Source organism: Rattus norvegicus, chromosome 12, assembly GCF_021556685.1.
Source record: "Rattus norvegicus strain SHRSP/BbbUtx chromosome 12, alternate assembly SHRSP_T2T, whole genome shotgun sequence".
Taxonomy (NCBI): Eukaryota; Metazoa; Chordata; class Mammalia; order Rodentia; family Muridae; genus Rattus; species Rattus norvegicus.
Window position 1 is genome coordinate 30,279,210 of NC_141545.1, and position 19,280 is coordinate 30,298,489.

Consider the following 19,280-nt stretch of genomic DNA (forward strand, 5'->3'; position numbering starts at 1 on the left):
TTTACTGACTCATTCTGAGCTAATTTCTTCTTATTCAAGCAGGACTACCTGCCTGGGGAATGGTGCCACTCACAGTAGGCCAGGCCCACCTTCATCAGTTATGGATCAGGATGGTCCCTCATTAAATAGTCCACAGGCCAATCTGACCTGGGCAGTCACTCAGTTGAGACTGCCTTCTCTGATGACTTGAGGTTGTAACAAGTTGACAGTTAAAGCTAATGGAGGTACTGGATAAGTTTCCTACAAGTTCTTGGCTGTTGTATACATTATGCTTTTGTTGAGAAAATAGGAAGACACTCAGGAGAAAGTAGCAGTCAGTAAGTTGTCAAAAAAAAAAAAGAAAAGAAAAGAAAAGAAAAGATCATCATCTCAGTTGCAGGACTAGAGACATGGCCTCAGCTCTTGCAAACACTTGTTGCTCTTCCAGAGGACGCGAATTCAATTCCCAGCACCCATGTGAGTCAGTTCACCATCACCTATAACTCCAGCTCCAGAACAACTCATGACATTTTCTGGCCTCTGTGAGCACCTGTACACACATGGCATACAAGTACACAGATGTATATCCATACACATAGATAAATGTATAGTTTTAAAAAAACAAAAAACAAAAATCACAGTTGTGACTTGGCTGGAGAAGATGGAGACTTTATTTTTCCAATTACTAAGGTTTGATCTATGTCCTTTTTAGCTCTAACTGTCAACTTGACATCTCTTAGAATTACCTGGGAGAATATGAGAAGTATTTCCTAGATTAGATTGCCCTGCTAGCATGTCTATAGATGAGTTTTCTTGGTTGTTAATGGTGTAGGAGGGCCTAGCCCACTGTGGAGGCATCATTCCCTAGGCAGATGACCTTGAACTGCATAGGAAAGCAAGACAAGTATAAATCTGATAGCTGGCAAGCAGCATCCTCCATGGTTTCTGCCATACTACGTTGGCTATGAAGTGAGTTCCTTGGGAAGAGGTAATACTGTGTGCAATAGCTGGCCAGTCTTCAAGGTTCTGACTTGATTCCCCTCAGTTATTGACTGTGACCTGGAATTGTTTGCCAAGTCAACCCTTTCTCCCTCAAAGGGTATTTTATAACAGCATAGAAATGGAACTAGAATGTTCTGAGACTAAAATAGAAATTAAACGGGCATACCCTGCTAAAGGATAAAATAAAACATTGATATGCTCAAAGTAATTAGCCGGCAATTAAATCATTCATTAGACAGAAAAAGCAACTCATCAATGAAAGCAACAGAATTTTGTTTCTGCCTTGTAATATCCACAATGTTTAGTCAGCACACAATAAACAATTACCGGACATGGAGAGAACAATGAAAGGCAATCTAGAGTTGAGAGAAAAATCAGTCAATAGATGAAGACCAAAGATAGCCTCAGTGTTGTGATCAACAAACAAGAGCTTTCAAGATGTAAGCATATAATCGATGACATAAAGTAAAAGATGAATGGAACTGAGCAGAACTGGAGCATTTATAGAGAAAAGAAAGTAACAGAATTAAAATTTAAGTCCTAGAACTTTAAAATTCCCTAGTATTTGAAATATCAGTTTTACTGAAAGAGCTGAATAACATAGCAGACACAGTGAAAGGAAGTTATCATGACTTTGAGAGGGCATGTAAGATTGGAAGAAGCTTGAAGAAAATTCTTCAGTATTATGACATACATAACTAAGGTCCTAGAAGAGAATAGAGATTAAAGGCTTGAAAATATATTGGAAGAAAGTACTGGTTATAGAGGATTGTCATGAATTCAAGATCAACTCAGGGCCACATTGTGAGACACAGTACCAAAACAAACAAACATACAAACAAAACAAAAAAACCCAACAAATACTTTAATAAAAATTAAATGGAAAGAAACTCATGAATGTATTGTCATGGTTATGCTGTGGAAACCAAAGATAAACAAGATGGTTCCAAAGAAGCCAAAGAGAAGCAACATGAATACAGGGGACAATGAAGGTCAAGAGACGAGGAAACTGTCTACCTGAAGTTCTATACTTATTAAAATTATTCTATAAATAGGAAAACAAAACAAAGACATTCCACATTAAGAAAAAATTAAATCATGGTCAGCAGACTTGACTGAGCCAAAATTTTTGTTCCAGTTGAGTTAACCAACCTCATATTGTGTCTTCTTTTAGCTCATGGTTTTGGAGGGATTTGAGTCCATCCGTGCAAAGTTATATTTGGACCCTGCTACATCTATAGGAGTAATAGTACATTATAACAGGTATTTTCATGATGAGAAACCAGGAAACAGAGAAAGTAGGCTGAAGTCAGTATTAGGTATACCCTTCAAATTCCCCGCAGTGAGCTATTCCCACCACTCAGATATCCACTTCCTAAGGTGTCTGTAAGTCCTCCAGATAGTACAACAAAGTAGGGATTGGGAATACAAGCCTTTGTAGGCATCTCAGATACACATTATACCAGGTTGGAAGTAAAAGAAGCCAGACACAGTCCCAGAACTGTGTAAAGGAATTAAAAAGTACCCTACCTGACAAATATAGTTAGTTTTTGGCCATTATGTATTTGAGAATTCTTTTGCCCCTTAACGCTTACCTGAAACTGTACAGTCTCTGTAAAAACCAGTTGTGGAAAATGTTTTAGCTGCATGATGCACACATACCTAAGTGAATTAGCCACTTTTATTGTTGTTGTTGTTGCTACTACTGCTGCTATTGTTGTTGTTGTTTCTGAAACAAAATACCTGACAGATGCAAGGAAAGAGTTTAAGTAAGGGTTTGCTTTGTCTCACAGTTCAAGAGTTCAGTCCATCATGATGGAGACGGACCAGACAGCAGGGGCATGAGGAAGCTGGCCACATTTCATTCATAGTCAGGATGCAAAGAGATAGATGCTGGCCCTCAGCTCCCTATCTCTTTCATACACATCCAGGACTCCAGCCTGTGGAATGTTCCCACTCATATTCAGGGTATATCTTCCTACCTCAACTAGCCTAATCTAGAACCTCCCTTACAGACGTTCTAAGAAGTTTGACTCTCAGGTAACTTTTAGATGCTGTCAAGTTGATGATGTCAACAATCATGTTAAGTGAGACAGAAGAAGTCAGCATTGCCTGATTTGTTTGAGATTTTGTAGTGTAAACAAATCATAAGATTGTACCAGAAAGCTGGGAACGGAGAGTGAACAGAAGTAGGGCTAGCCTACTTGAATGGAAAATCTCCAAGCTTTTTCTTAGTGACATCACACACACACACACACACACACACACACACACACACACACACACACACACACACACACATTGCTCAAACACATGAGCCTGTGGGAGATAGTTCACATTCAAAACTCAGAAAATAATGGGAGACCTGGTGGGAGAGGGGATGGGGAGGGGAAAAGGGGTCAGGATTGGGTAGAGGGGAGACAGAAGAGAAGCTTAGAGGGCCAACAGAAGAAATGGAAAGATGCAGCGGCAGGGGTAGAGTGGGGGTGGGGGGTAACCTCTAGAAAGCCCCAGAGACCTCAGATGTGAGAGGCTCCCAGTACTCAGTGGGGATGACCTCAGTTGAAATGCCCAACAGAGAAGAGATGGACCCAGAAGAGACCACCTCCAGTGAATAGATAGTGCCCCCATTAGAAGGATGAGTCTACCTACCTTTAAAATTGTTGACCCAGAATTGTTCCTGTCTAAAGGAAATGCAGGGACAAAAATGGAGCAGAGACTGAAGAAAGGCCATTTAGTGAATGGCCCAACATGGGATCCATCCTATGGGCAGGCACCAAAGCCCTACACCATTACTGATGCCATGTTGTGCTTGCAGACAGCAGCCTAGCATTGCTGTCCTTTGAGAGGCTCTACCAGCAGATGACTGAGACAGATGCAGACAGTTACAGCCAACCACTAGACTGAGGCCAGGGACCCCTGTGGAAGAATTGGGGGAAGGATTGAAGGAGCTGAGGTGGATTGCAACCCCGTGGAAAGAACAACAATATCAACTAACTGGACCCCTCAGAGACCCCAGGGACTAAGCCACCAATCAAAGAGTATACATGGGGTGGTTCATGGCCCCCAACACAAATGTAGCAGCCTTGTCTGATCTCAGTGGGAGAGGATGTACCCGATCCCATAGAGACTTGATACCCCAAGGAAGGGGGATGCTGGGGGAGTGAGGGAGGTGGGTGGCTGATGGGGGTGGGTAGGTGGGCAACCTCTCAGAGAGAAAGGTGAAGGTGATGAGATGAAAAACTCTGAGAGGGAGGCCCAGGAAAAGGAGCAACATTTTGAATGTAAATAACCAAAATAATTTAATTTAAAAAACCCTCAATATGCCTGTATTAGTGTAACTTATCTGGGATGGGGTATACCCACTATGAGAGCTTCACTCAACTATGACGTATAGTATATTTGCCATGAGTTTTGCTTGTGTATCAACAGTACATGCTCACAGAAATGTGTTTAGATATAAATACACCTGAAACAAGATTATATTTTGGAAATGTTGTGATTAAAGGCCTATAGAAAGATAACCTTGTATTTTCTTCAGGAGTAGAATTTAATATCAGTCAATGATTCGGTCTCTGTAAAGACTTTATAGAGAGAGTATTATTGTGGATGATAAGAGATTGCTGTTTGGTGTTCTAGTTTCATTTCTCTCACTATCAAATAATAAATAAAATGATAAAATAAAAATGACAAAAATCAAATCAAGGGAGATGGGTTTTGTTTTCAGCTCACAATTCCAGGTTAAAAGTCCATTACTGCAGGGAAATCACAGCACTAAGAGCTTAAGATGCGGATTCCATCAACAGTAAGATATCTTTGAGAAGATAATTGCATCACACCCATAGTCAAGAGCGAAGAGAAATGAGCGTATGCATACTCAGCTGCTTGTTTATAGTTGGCTTGATTTCTCTACTTGTATACAGTTCAGGACCAGCTGAATAGGTAATGGTGCCACCCACTGTGGGCTGGATCTTCCCATATCAATTAACTTCATTGAGACAAATTCCTATAGGCCTGCCAACAGGCTGACACAGTTTGAGACAATCCTGTGTTGAGGCTTCTGCCCCAGTTCATTCTGGGTTCTGTCAAGTTGAAAATTAAAGCTAACTATCACATTTGGCAAAATGGACATGTCTAATTATTCTCTTTAGATTTCGTAAGGACTCATGATTATTAGGAGCTTAAAATGTGAATATTGCTTTATAAAGTATATAGATGTAAAATATATAACAGCAACAAAAACCAAGTGATGGGGCAGTGATGTAGTAGGTGTATAATTTTAATGCTTTGTATGAAGACAGGCAAGAGAAAACATAAGTATATGTGATGGTGCATATTATAATTCTTAGAACCCACACTGTACAGAGTATATCATGAATACGCCAGATGGGTTAATATCTTAGGGTTTTTAACTATTGTGAAAAAAGCACCAGGACCAAATGTTACTTGGGGAGGAAAGGGTTTACTTCATCTTAAACTTCCTGGTCACAGTCTGTCATGAAGGAAAGTTGGGGTAGAATTTAAGACAGGACATAGAAAGCAGAAACCTGATTACTGGTTTACTCCTCATGGCTATCTCTGCCTATTTTTTAGACAACTTAAGGCTGCCTACTTTGGGGTCACACAATCCTCCATTATGGGATAAGCCTACCCATGCCAATCACTAATGAAGTTAGTGCACCAAAGGTTTGCCTACCAGCCAGTCTTATAGAAACTGATTTTCTATAATTTTCTCAATTGTGATTTTCTCTTCTCAGCTAACTCTAGCTTCTGTCCAGGTGACAAAATAAAAAATAAACAAATAACTAAAACAAAATAAAAATAAAAACCAAGCCAGTTTTGATAGTACATACCTTTAATCCTAACATTTGGGATGGAAAAAGGACAGGTGGGTCTGTGTGAGTTTGAGGCCAGCCTGACCTACATAGAGAGTTTTGGAACAGCCATGTTACATAGTGAGATCCTATCTCAAAACAAAATAAAAAATTCAGGACAATTAAAAGTACAATATTAAAGGCATTTTGGCTAATTACAAATAAGTTCAGAAAGAAGAAATAGAGACACAAAGAACATCTCAATAAAGCTGGAAAGCCAGCGATCATTGCACAATTTGTAGGCAGTTCAACAGGTTGGAGAGAATCCTCTTCCAGACCAGTCAGCTGGCCTGAGCCCTTTCTAGGCAGGTCACCTTTTCTGAGAGTCTCTTGGGAGGTTTTACTGTTTCTATGTGCTTGGGAATGAGATGCTTAGCAAATCTGGTCAGTTTCAGGAACTTCCTGAAACTATTTCAATTGTTTCTTAAGCTTAATGAGCTTTCCTGAATGGAATGTTTCACCTCCCTTTGGAATAACCTATTGTTTTATTCATCTGTAAAAATCCTGTCTTAAAATATCCTTTTGTCTCCTTTAATATCTTGTGTGGGAAGAAGATTCCCTCTAAGAGAGAAGATTTTAATTTCAAAGGAAACTACTATAACATTCACTCACTGGTTCACACTGAGGTATTCTTACACAGCCCTAGACCACCTTCTTAGAGAATGGTCCAGCCTACAGTGGGCTGGACCATGCTATATCAGTTAAAAATTAAGACAGTCCATCAGAGATATGCACACAGCTTAATCTGATCTGGACAATTTCTCAATGGAAACTCCATTTGCAGATTATTCTAGTCTGTTTTAGGCTGACGATTAAAGCTAACTAGGAGAGAAAGAAAGATTTATTTTGGCTCATTGTTTCAGGAGACTATGATCCATCACAGTGAGAAAACCAGGGTAGAATAACCTTGCCCATGATGACGGGAGCCTAAGGCCACAGTTGCTTACACAGTACAGCATCATGAAGCAGAAAATAGACAGAACTGGGATTGAGTATATTCTTCAAGTGCTTACCTCTACTGCTAACTTCTGCCATCTAAGACATTCTTATAAGGGTTCCCACGGTCTTCCAAATAATTCTACAAGATGATAAATGGGTGTTTGGAATATGAACCCATGGGAGTCAGTTCATATTCAAACTATAAGTGAATTAGCAACAACAAAAGGCTGAGTAAGTAAGTAAATGAATTAGCTATTTCAGAAAAAAATGGTCTAGTGTAAGGTGGAGATGTGGCTCAACTGTTATAGTGTTTGCATCCTATATACGAGGTTATAAGTTCTGTCTTCAGCACCGCAGATACAGTGTTCCACACAAAAATTCCAACACTCAGAAGATAAGGCAGAAGAATCAAAAGCCTCTGTCATCTTTGGGTACCTAGTGAGTTTGAGGCCTATTGGGGCTACATAAGAGCCTATTTAAAAAAATTATGCAATGAGTTAAATAAAGTTTTTGTCATTACTAGAAACACATAAGAAATCATCCCTCCCATTTTCAACTCAAATTGTGTATTGATCAGTCTAATCTCACTCTTGGCTTTTCGGATGAGAAGGTCAATCAGGTGTGGTATTTGAAATGGTTTCCCTTGGTATACAATGACTGTGTAAAATACAGCCATGTTACCTAAATATGCTAGTGTCTGTACTTTCACTAAGTTTTGTTTTTTTTTTTAAGGGAAAACCGACTTGTTTCTTACATGTTTCAAAGTGATCAAATATAAACATGGATTCGCTGGTAGCATTCAGCGCCTGTTTAATGGATAAGAATATAAAAAAGGCAGAACTGAAAAATGGGCTTTTCAAAAATTTCAAAACATTTCCCACTTATTTATTTCTCTTGTGTGTGTGTGTGTGTGTGTGTGTGTGTGTGTGTGTGTGTGTGTGTGTGTGTAAACTTATAAGAGCTGCTTTCCTCTTTCCACCATGTAGGTCCCAGTGATCAAAATCAAATTTTCTGACTCGGTGGCTAGTATCTTTTTGTACAGAGGCAACTAGCTGTGTCACCCAAATGTGAGCTTGATACCATGATTTTTTAGCCATTGGATCCAAGCATGCTTGATATTTTATGAGGTGTCTTTCTAGTTATTCAAGCAGGAAGACATCTCTATCTATCAACATCCATAATATATATATCTCTGTTTTGTTTCTATTATTTGTAGCTGGTAAATACACAGCAAACAAATCATTTTCCAAATGATCAAAATCAATTGAAATCCAACACAGCCATTGAGTGAGCTTGTTTATAAATTCGAGCTCACTTCATTCATCCGTGAGAAATCCTTGCAAACTCATAAACTGCAAATTATTACAGAGAACTGCCTTCAGTGTTTGCAGTTGATGGATATCCCTCATAAAACTCTGTGCCCTCCGGTTTTCACATAACATATTATGAAGCCCCCAGAGAATATGCTCAAAACCAGCCAAGTCTCCTTCTAGCTGTTGTCCTTAGCAGCATTTCTTAAATTAGCATGAATCATGTATATATGTATGTGGATGTATCCACGTGAGTGCAGGTACCCACAGAGGTCTGGAGAAGGCATTGGTTCCCCTGGAGCTGGTGTTATAGGTGTTTTTGAGTCACCCAGCATGGACTCAGGAAACAACCTCTGGTCCTCTTCAAGAATGGTAACATTTTTAATCACTGAGCCATCCCTTTACCCACTGCTACTGACCTTAGAAAGAATCTTTGCTTCTGTCTTAGACTGGGCAATGTCTATCTCTTTGGGTCTATGTGCAGTGATCTTTACTGTGTTCTCCATCATTTCTTGGGAACCATAACTACTTATGTACATAGGAACTAAAGCAAGGTTGGTTTGAAATAGATCCTCATTTGCTTGTCATTGATATTTTGAGAAATTTAACAAAATTAAGAATTTATATAGCAATAATAAAAATAATCTTTTAAGCTTTAAATGCTGTTTCTAAGAAAATGGATTTTTCTATTTGTCTTATTTTTAATGATATATATATATATATACATACATATATATGGACTACAAAATGAGCTTGCCTATGCTTTATATTCTTCTGTGGAACTCATACTTTTGTGTAATGGAAAAGTATGACTTCTGCAACTGTTCATTATTATAGAGACAGATAAAACATGTAAAGTACACTGATTAATAAGATAATACCAATGAAGGTATGTTTCTTTTTTTTTAATCTTTATTAACGAGTATTTCTTATTTACATTTCGATTATTACTCCCCTTCCCAGTTTCCAGGCCAACATCCCCCTAACCCCTCCCCCTCCCCTTCTATGTGGTCTTCCCCTCCTCATCCTCCCCCCATTACCGCCCTTCCCCCAACAATCACGTTCACTGGGGGTTCAGTCTTGGCAGGACCAAGGGCTTCCCCTTCCACTGGTACTCTTACTAGGCTATTCATTGCTACCTATGAGGTTGGAGCCCAGGGTCAATCCATGCTCCACACATGCGCCACTATGTTCATAGCAGCCTTATTTATAATAGCCAGAAGCTGGAAAGAAGCCAGATGCCCTTCAACAGAGGAATGGATACAGAAAATGTGGTACATCTACACAATGGAATATTATTCAGCTATCAAAAACAATGACTTTATGAAATTCATAGGCAAATGGATGGAACTGGAAAATATCATCCTGAGTGAGGTAACCCAATCACAGAAAAACACACATGGTATGCACTCATTGATAAGTGGCTATTAGCTTAAATGCTTGAATTACCCTAGATGCATAGAACACAAGAAACTCAAGAAGGATGACCAAAATGCGAATGCTTCACTCCTTCTTTAAAAGGGGAACAAGAAAACCCTTGACTGGGAATAGGGAGGCAAAGTTTAGAACAGAGGTAGAAGGAACACCCATTCAGAGCCTGCCCGACATGTGGCCCATACATATACAGCCACCAAACTAGATAAGATGGATGAAGCAAAGAAGTGCAGGCTGACAGGAACCGGATGTAGATCTCTCCTGAGAGACTCAGCTAAATACATAGGCGAATGCCAGCAGCAAACCACTGAACTGAGATGGGGACCCCCATTGAAGGAATCAGACAAAGGAGTGGAAGAGCTTGAAGGGGCTCAAGACCTCATTATGAACAACAATGCCAACCAACCAGAGCTTCCAGGGACTAAGCCACTACCCAAAGACTATACATGGACTGACCCTGGACTCCAACCTCATAGGTAGCAATGAATAGCCTAGTAAGAACACCAGTGGAAGGGGAAGCCCTGGGTCCTGCTAAGACTGAACCCCCAGTGAACGTGATTATTGGGGGGAGGGTGGTAATGGGGGGGAGGATGGGGAGGGGCCCATATAGAAGAGGAGGGGGGTTAGGGGGATGTTGGCCCGGAAACGGGGAATGGGAATAATAATCAAAATGTAAATAAATACTCAAGTTAATAAAGATTAAAAAAAAAAAAAAGATCCCAGTGACAAGGCAAGTAGAGTTTCACCACCATTCATCCTGGAGAACTAAGGTGTTTATTGAGCTTTACTTACAGAACACGGGTCAAGGGTTACCAACAAGTGTGAGGGATTCCATAGCAGCCATACTGGAAAGTTTTCACCCAGCATGGTTCGTGGGTTTCCTATAGCCACACAGATGAGGCCCCTCGTAATTAACTTTCCCGGCCTCTCTAGCACTTCTTGAGACCTAAGGCTACCTGCAGTTGTGGCAGAATTGCATACAAATGGCTAGAATGGATCCCTAAAATCTTAGTTGAGGTTCCAATGACTCTGCTCAATGCATCCTTCTGATAGAGAAAGATAACACTCAGCAATCCTTGTGACATGCTCTACGAGCAGTCACAGCTAATCTGACGAAGATGAAGGTCGCTTTGCTCAGAGGACCACATTCAACAACAGTGCCTTATGTTGGCTCAGTCCTGGTCCTGAGTGTGGCGTACGCACTGAAGAGAAAGAAGGGGGGCTGGGGATTTGGCTCAGTGGTAGAGCGCTTACCTAGGAAGCGCAAGGCCCTGGGTTCGGTCCCCAGCTCCGAAAAAAAAAGAACCAAAAAAAAAAAAAAAAAAAAAAAAAGAGAAAGAAGGAACATACTTTAGCCAGCAACGTGGAAACGGGTCTCAAAGTGAGGAGAAAGTCAATCCTTTTAAGATTACAGCAAAGAATGAGAAATGTGGGTGAGGATGTAGAAGATGAGATGAGATGAGCTGCTGTCAGGATGAAAAGGGACTAATATGCTTTACGGAAGATCTTTGACTAATCTTGGACTAGATATAACGGGCAAAGGGCAAAAAGAGAACATTCAAGGTCAATGCTGTTTTGAAAGGGTCACTGTGATAAATCACTGTGGAAAAATGGCTTGTAAGGGATGCCTGAAGCCAGAATTATCCCTAGCAGCTGCACAGGATAATGGATAGAAATGAAAATTTTTATCTTAAGCAAATTGTCTTAGAGCCATGCCACAGTTTTCACGCTCTCCCTCCCTCCCTCCCTCCCTCCCTCTCTCTCTCTCTCTCTCTCTCTCTCTCTCTGTATGTGTGTGTGTGTGTGTGTGTGTGTGTGTGTGTGTGTGTGTGTGTGTATGCTTGGAGCAAGTATAAAGAAACAAAGAAAGTGAAATAAGTAGGCTCACAGAATATAAGTGAGATGGGAGTAGAGTAAAAGGACATCAGCAAGGGGATGGGATGGGAGCCGGGAAGATCATTGAACTCAAGGCCAGATGATTTCACACATATCAGTGCGCTAAACTAAAGTCCGATTAAACAAGAGGGAGGAGTAACGGGTCTGGAGATATGGCTCAATAGATAATGGCACTTACCGATCTCATAGAAGTCCTGAGTTCGGTTCCCAGCACTCAAGGAAGCTCACAGCTGTGCTGCCTGTTACTCTCTGCACCAGGGAATCTGATGCTCTACTGACCTTCAGAGGCCCTCATGGGCACATATCTACCTCTCCCAAGATACATATACACATAGTTGAAATAGAAAAAGGAATCGTAATAAAAGACGCCTTTCTTTCAAAGGAAAGAATACAAGGAGGAAATCAACAAGTCAAGAGAGGTTTTAAAGTATCACAGCACATGAGTTCAGGTAGCCTTGCTCTTTTATTTGTATGAATATAGTTGACCAGTTCTTCAGCATTCTGGTAGTACGGCATTCAGAGCTGGCATTAATCTCTTTTTCACATTTTCACAGGTGGCCACTAGGACTATAGAGGGGGAATTATGATCTCATCAGGGAGTTGAACCACTTTAGATCAGGAAATACACACACACACACACACGCACACACACACACAGAGCTCTCTCTCTTTCTCTCTCTCTCTCTCTCTCTCTCTGTGTGTGTGTGTGTGTGTGTGTGTGTGTGTGTGTGTGTGTGTGTGTGTGTGTGTGTATCTAATCTGCCTTTTCCCAGTTTTGCTTTAGAACAAAAGGCAAACTTGTCTCTGTGAACCTAGTGCCAATATGGGCCCAAGATGACAATTGCCTGGTTTTGAAAATTCATGTAAAGCATCCCCAGGGCCTTACCATTTTTTACAACCTTTATTTGAAAAATCGAGCATTTGTGTCTAATCTCCTAGGGCTATGCTAAAGAAAATGTGGTATATCTTAGAACAACAGCTAAGATGCACACTATAAACCACCTGACCAGGACAATCAAATGTCACCCTTGTTGCTTGCCCTCAAGATTATGTTTTTATTCACCAGTGCCTATCTAAATGCCTATCTCCCTTTGTATAAATATTCACATTCATTTCTTAATTTTCTTTTTAAGATTATAATTTAATTACATTTTCCACTTGCCTTTTTTCCCTCCAAACTCTTCCCAAGTCTCCTTCATTCAGGCACTCTCTTTTTAATTTTTACTAATTGCATTTGCATGCATATGTGTCTATGCACATTTGTATATATTCCAAAATATACTCTGTTCAATCTGTACAATGCTACCAGTATGTTTATCTTCAGGATTGACTCTTTGACACTGGAGGACCAACTGATGTGCTCTTTTCTTGGGATGGCCTCCTTCCCTGTCCCCAGCTTTCTTTGGTTGCCTGTAGTTCTTTCTGTAGGGGTTGAGGTCTCATGGACTTTTTAAAATCCAATATTGCATGTTGGCTATTGTGTGTATGTGTACATGTATACAGCAACATCCCACTATAGAGATAGCTACATATTCATATTTACTACTCCTATGTTTGCAACAGCAAGGAAATGGAACCAGCCTAGAGGAGTAGATAATGAAATTGTGGTGTAAATAAACAATGGGATTTTAATCACCCATAATGAAAAGTAAAATTATGAAATTCTTAGAAAAACAGACAGAATGGGAGATTATTTTATTGAGGTTACTTGGGCTTGGAAGGATGTAGTGTTCTCTTTCTCATATGCAGATTCTAGTTTCTAATTTTAAAATATAGATATGTTTACTTTTATGTTATGAGAATTTTGCCTCCGTGTATGCACGTGTGCTGCATGCATGCAATGCTTGCAAAAGTTAGAGAAGAGCATCCAAGTTCCTGAAACTAGAGTTACCTTGTAAGTGCTGGGAACTAAACTTGGATCTTATGTAAGAGCAGCAAATGTCCTTGACAATTTGTAATTTTTATATGTGGGAGTTTATATAACATTGGATGTGGGTAGAGGTCAGGGACTAAAGAGGGGGCATGAAAAGAAGAGGCTTTAAGATTTGCGGTGAGATGGGGCTGGAGAGATGGCTCAGTGGTTAAGAGCACTGGCTGCTCTTCCAGAGGTCTGAGTTCAATTCTCAGCAACCACATGGCGGCTCACAACCATCTATAATGGGATCTGATGCCCTTTTCTGCTGTGTTTGAAGATAGCAATGCTGTATTCATATACATAAAATAAATAAATAAACAAATAAATCTTTTTAAAAAAGTGTTGGGGTGAGGAGGATCATGGAACATGTGTGACATGAATGTGGGAAGGGTTTGAGCTGAAATGTGGAGAAAGGGAAGTAGAGGAGAGGAGAGGGTATGGGAAAGGATCAATGGAAATGCATTATGTAGGAAAATACCATAAGGAAATCACTTATTTCATATGCCAATTATATGCCATATAGTTGCCAATTAAAATAAAATAAATAAATAAAATTAAATTAAAATAAAATGGAATTAAATTATATATACTAGTATGGTGTGTGTGTGTGTGTGTGTGTGTGTGTGTGTGTGTGTGTAATTATATACCTAATTACATCCAAAGTTAGGTGACATGGCTCAACATTGGTATCAGAATTAATGCATTGAAATCTGAATAATTTTATTCTCCACTTCACTTCTTAGACTGTGCATTCTGAAATTGCATTCTCAGTTGTGAGCATTAACAAAATCAGTTTCTTTTTATTTCCTTAAAACTCCCCCTCTGGGAATTCTTCCTGCCCTCACATCAGGATAGAGCCAGTGATCATTGACAGTCCCTTAGGAGAGTTACAGCATTGAGCATAATCTGCCATAAGCACACCCTGCCATAATTACAGGCTTCCACCAAGCTTAGTAGCATGCTTATGTCAGCATTGAAGGTGTGACAGCAGAATCACAAGTTAAAGGCTAGCCTGGGCTATATTAAGACTTAGTTACAAAATAAACTAACAAATGTGCATCTGTTTAGTCTCCTAAACTTCCTATGAGTATGGGATCTATGTGAGGGCAGAGATTTGAGCTGTTTCACAGTACCAGACATAGGTATATGCCCCATGAATGCTAGATGAATGAACCCCTAAGAGACTGAATGAAGCCTCTTGTCTCTGAAGAAACGTATTACTGTAAATCTCCTTGTATCATATGGCTGGAGAGATGGTTCAGTTGGTGAGGTGCCTGAGGGTCTGAGTTCAATTTGCAACATTCATGTAAGAGCCAGGCATAGTGAAGTGTGTTTGTAAATTCCATCACTGCGGAATCAGAGGCGAAGCAGTACAGCCCACTGACCTGTAAATTTACTGTAATTGGCAAGTCCAAGATCCCACTGAGAAAGCCAGTCTCAGAAAATAATATGGACAACTTTGGAGGAGTAACACCAAAGGATGACCTCTTGTTATTTGACTTAATACCAAGAAGCCAAGTTTGACCTCTCATCCTTATGAAACCAATTAAAAGAGCCAAGTCAATAGTGAAAGAGGGGGAAAATATTCGCTCAATGTGGCCACATGGGGAAGAGGACAGAGCAATACCTGTAGTCTGTCTTCAGGGTCCTGACATGAAGTTAAGGTTTAAGTTGAGGATGAGGGGTATACATGTCTAAGCAGGCATTATTTGTTTTAGCTCTACTCTCCTGCAAGGTGGTCTGACAAATTGCAAATCTCTTTTGGGAGACCGGTTCCTTTATAAAGCCTCTCTTATACCAGCATGAGGTTCCTGGGGAATTTCAATGTCCTGAGGTTCATTCTTTTAATAGTCTGAGAGCCCAAGCTGGGGATGCAAGTGACTGCATTCTGGCAGTCCAGTTGCCCTCTGGTGTACCCATATGCAGATATGCACCCACAGATACATGAATGTGCATGGACCCTCCCATGCCAAGATCTAATCTTCTCTGTGGCTCTTATGGAAGTACAATGTGGTCCGTGTCCTCTTGGTCCACATGTTCTACCATGTTGATAGGCTTGCAGGATGCTAAATGGAGAGAGTGGCTGCTTTTGAAACAGGCAGGTAGCTTCCTGTAGAAGAAACCTTAGTAGCCTCAGTACTGTGGACGAATTGCAATAGTCATACTTTGCCCAGGTAATGGCTCTCTTTGTAGGTCACTGAGTGCATCCTGGGAGACCCTCAAAAGTCTGGGAGAGAAGCAATGAGAAGGGCAGTCTGTCTCCATCACCTTAACAGTACTGACTTGGAAGTTTGAAACTTCCAGCATTATAATTTCCAATTCAGTAGCTGATTCTGTATGAACTGTGGGTACACTGTTTTGTGAAAGATGTGCTTTCTAAATGCATTAGAGCATGCTGTTTTTTTCCCTCTGATACATCTGACTCCCCACTGTTCTGGGTGATAGACATATATAGAATCCTGGGCAACCATTCACCATTCATAAATATATATTTATCGGACAAATTCAGCCAATTCTCTATTGAGAAATTGGTTTACTTCATACTTAACTTCCTTTATTGAAATTTTCCCTGATTTATCAATCTAATTAATGACTTTACTGTGAGAGAGAGCTATCAAGACTTAGTCTGCTCATTCCAGGTATATTACGAGGTTGACCAGTTGTCTGTCTTCTTAATTACATTTTCATTGGATACTAATTTCTCTCTCTCTCCCTCCCTCCCTCCCTCCCTCCCCTCCTTCTTTCTCCCTCTCTTTTTGGTCCTCTCCCATTTTTTAATTCTCAAAAAAAAATAAATTAAAATTGATCAGAGTCAAAACCTAGACCCTGTCTTAGGTGCCTGTCTTTAACAGGTCTATTAAACAAACAAACAATAGTGTGAAGCAGAAGTGGTATATTTATTTAATGTGTATAGATTGAGAACAGTGACATTAAGTCCTTCTTAATTGGGACTTAAATGGTCTTAATTTGAGGCTTAGGTTTAAATAGAGGGCAAGAGTTTTACAAGGCTCAGCAGTCTGGGTCAGGGTGAAGCTTAGCTATCATCATCTTAGTTCCACTCTCTTCTTTATGGTTGGTTGACAAGTTGTCAACACTGTGTAAAAATCTCTTTCCAGGAAAGATAATTTACCCCTCTGGTTGTTAGCAGGCTCTAGCCATTTTATTCTCCCAGCATGAGATGTCTGGCTAAATTTCAATTTTTCAGAGTCCATTGTTTTAATAATCTGATGGCCAAAGGAAGGATTCAAGAATATCTTCAGAGTATTTTTATTCCTTCTTGGACAGGATGGTTACAAGCCAAGAAACAACTTCAGCTCTGAGAAGTAGCCTGGCCTCCTTGGAGAATTCAGGGACATGTGAAAATGTGAGTCATCAGGTGACCCCATGAGTGTATACCCACTCAGCTGAGATGAACACACACTTTTTCCTACTGAGCTCATTAGAGAACCAGTTACATAGACTATATTAATACCCATGAGAGGCTTCTTGCCTTCACTTCACACAGTAAGAAAAATGTCTTGCTTCTCCCAACATGTGTCACTGTTCAGGAGGGGAGGAGGGAGGAAAAGTCTTTTTACTTTACTTCACAACAAAAAGAAAAGGATGCTTCCTAGAACCTATTTGGTTACAGAAAATATGTACCAGGGTCGTGCACATTGTACATATTCAAGGTCACATAGACCTTTCAGAAGCTCAGGATGCACCATTACAAGATCACAAGATAGGCATATAAGGATTTAGGAAGATGATAGCCAAAAGGGAGCTGACTGTCCTTTTGTGTCTATCTCTTAAATCTTGGAATTATAGGCATGTACCACCATGCACAGCTGGATGCTAGATCTTGTTAAATTCTTCCTTTGATGCTTTGAGAAGCTCACTACCCTTTTTTTATTGGATATTTTTTATTTACATTTCAAATGTTATTCCCTTTCCCAGTTTCCTGGCTATAAGCCCCCTATCCCATCTCCTTTTCCTTCTTCTATAAGGGTGTTCCCCCTCCCCAACCCACCCCCCATTCCTGCCCCCTGACATTTCCCTACACTGGGGGTGTGTCCAGCCTTGGCAGGACCAAGGGCTTCTCCTTCCGTTGGTGCCCAACAGGGCCATCCTCTGCTACATATGCAGCTGGAGTCATGGGTTTATCCATGTATAGTCTTTGGGAGCTCTGGTTGGTTGGCATTGTTGTTATGGGGTTGCAGGCCCCTTCAGCTCCTTCAATCCTTTTTCTAATTCCTCCAAAGGGGACCCCATTCTCAGTTCAATGGTTTGCTGCTAGCATTCGCTTCTGTATTTGACACACTCTGGCTAAGCCTCTCAGGAGACAGCTATATCAGGCTGCATTTCTTGGCTTCATCAATATTATCTAGTTTTGGTGGATGTATGTATATAGGCTGTGTACTCAGGTGGCACAGTCTCTGAATAGCCATTCCCTCAGTCTCTGCTCCAAACTTTGTCTCTATATCCCCTCCTATGAATACTTTTATCCCCCCTTTTAAGAAGGAGTGAAGCATCCACACTTTGGTTGTCCTTCTTTTTGAGTTTCATGTGGTCTATGGATTGTATCTTGGGTAATTCCAGCTTTTGGGATAATACCCACTTATCAGTGAGTGCATACCATGTGTGTATTTTTGTGATTGGGTTACCTCACTCAGGATGATATTTTCTAGTCCCATCCATTTGCCTATGAATTTCATGAAGTCATTGTTTTTGATAGTTGAATAGTACTCTATTGTGTAGATGTACCACATTTTCTATATCCATTCCTCTCTTGAAGGGCATCTGGTTTCTTTCCAGCTCTGGCTCACTGGCTTTTTAATTTTTTTCTTTTCTTTCTTTCCTTTTACCATCCCTCCCTTTCTTCCTTCCTTCTTTCCTTTGTTTCTCTCTCTCTCTCTCCATATCTACCTTTCTCCCTCTCTCTCTTTCTTTCATCTTTAGTGTGCATTGTGTGTGTGTGTTTGTGTGTGTGTGTCCATGCACATATGCACATATTATCACCTGTGACGGCACATGTGTGGAGGTCATAGGATAACTTGAAGAAGCTTGTTCTCTCTTTTCACAATGTGGGTTCTGCAGATTGACCTTTGGTGGCCAGGCTTTGTGGAAAGTGCCTATTCCCAATGAGCCTTCTCACTAGCCCCTTTAATATTCACTTTTAACCCAGAAGTGATATGATTTTGAAAACCACGTGCCGAATCGCTGCTTAAGATTTATGTCTCTCCTCCAAATTCTCTAATTGCTTTTCCATGACAACCCTCTCTGTTCCCCTTCAAACTTCTCCCCAAATAATACACTTTAAATACAAATATCGAGCCTTGAGAGAGATGGCTCAACAATTAAGAGCACTTGCTTCTCTTAGAAGGGAACTGAGTTCAATTCCAAGAATCCATGTAGGGCAGCTGGAAACTGTCTGTAACTCTAGCCTTAGGTGACCCAATGCCCTCTTCTGAACTCTCTCTCTCTCTCTCTCTCTCTCTCTCTCTCTCTCACACACACACACACACACACACACACACACACACACACACACACACACAATTAGGCATAAAATCACTCCAAAATATAAGTATGGTCTGGTTATAGTCTACTCTGTCAACTCAACTGTCTACTGCTTGCAGAAAAAGTCATCTGTAACTTTAGTTGGATTTATAATACAAGGTTCATTGAGTTCTTTATCCAATCTACTGCCCTACCAGACCTCCCATTACTTTCTTAAACACCCAACATAACAGAAGAATGAACAGCTATGAACATCTGATATTAAGGAAATCATTAATTCCCAGTCTTAGTGCCTTTTCCTACACTATCTTGGCCCATTTGTGTCTCCCCCACTTTACAGTCTAGGTTTAGCGTCAATGCTTCTCTCAGTTTCTGTTCATTGTATGCTATCATCTGCTCAGAGTTGCTTCCAACCCAGCATAATCTCCCACG

The 19,280-nt window shown here is 40.4% G+C and overlaps 1 protein-coding gene across 1 annotated transcript in view; it reads left to right on the plus strand.

Annotated features, from left to right (window-relative positions):
* The first annotated feature begins 16,635 nt into the window (after positions 1 to 16,635).
* Positions 16,636 to 19,280, plus strand: part of LOC148002294 (uncharacterized) — a 148,947-nt gene continuing 146,302 nt past the window's right edge. The window contains exon 1 of the mRNA XM_087579577.1: positions 16,636 to 16,713. Within this exon, the coding sequence (XP_087435703.1) occupies positions 16,636 to 16,713 (78 nt within the window). The remainder of the gene's footprint in view (positions 16,714 to 19,280) is intronic.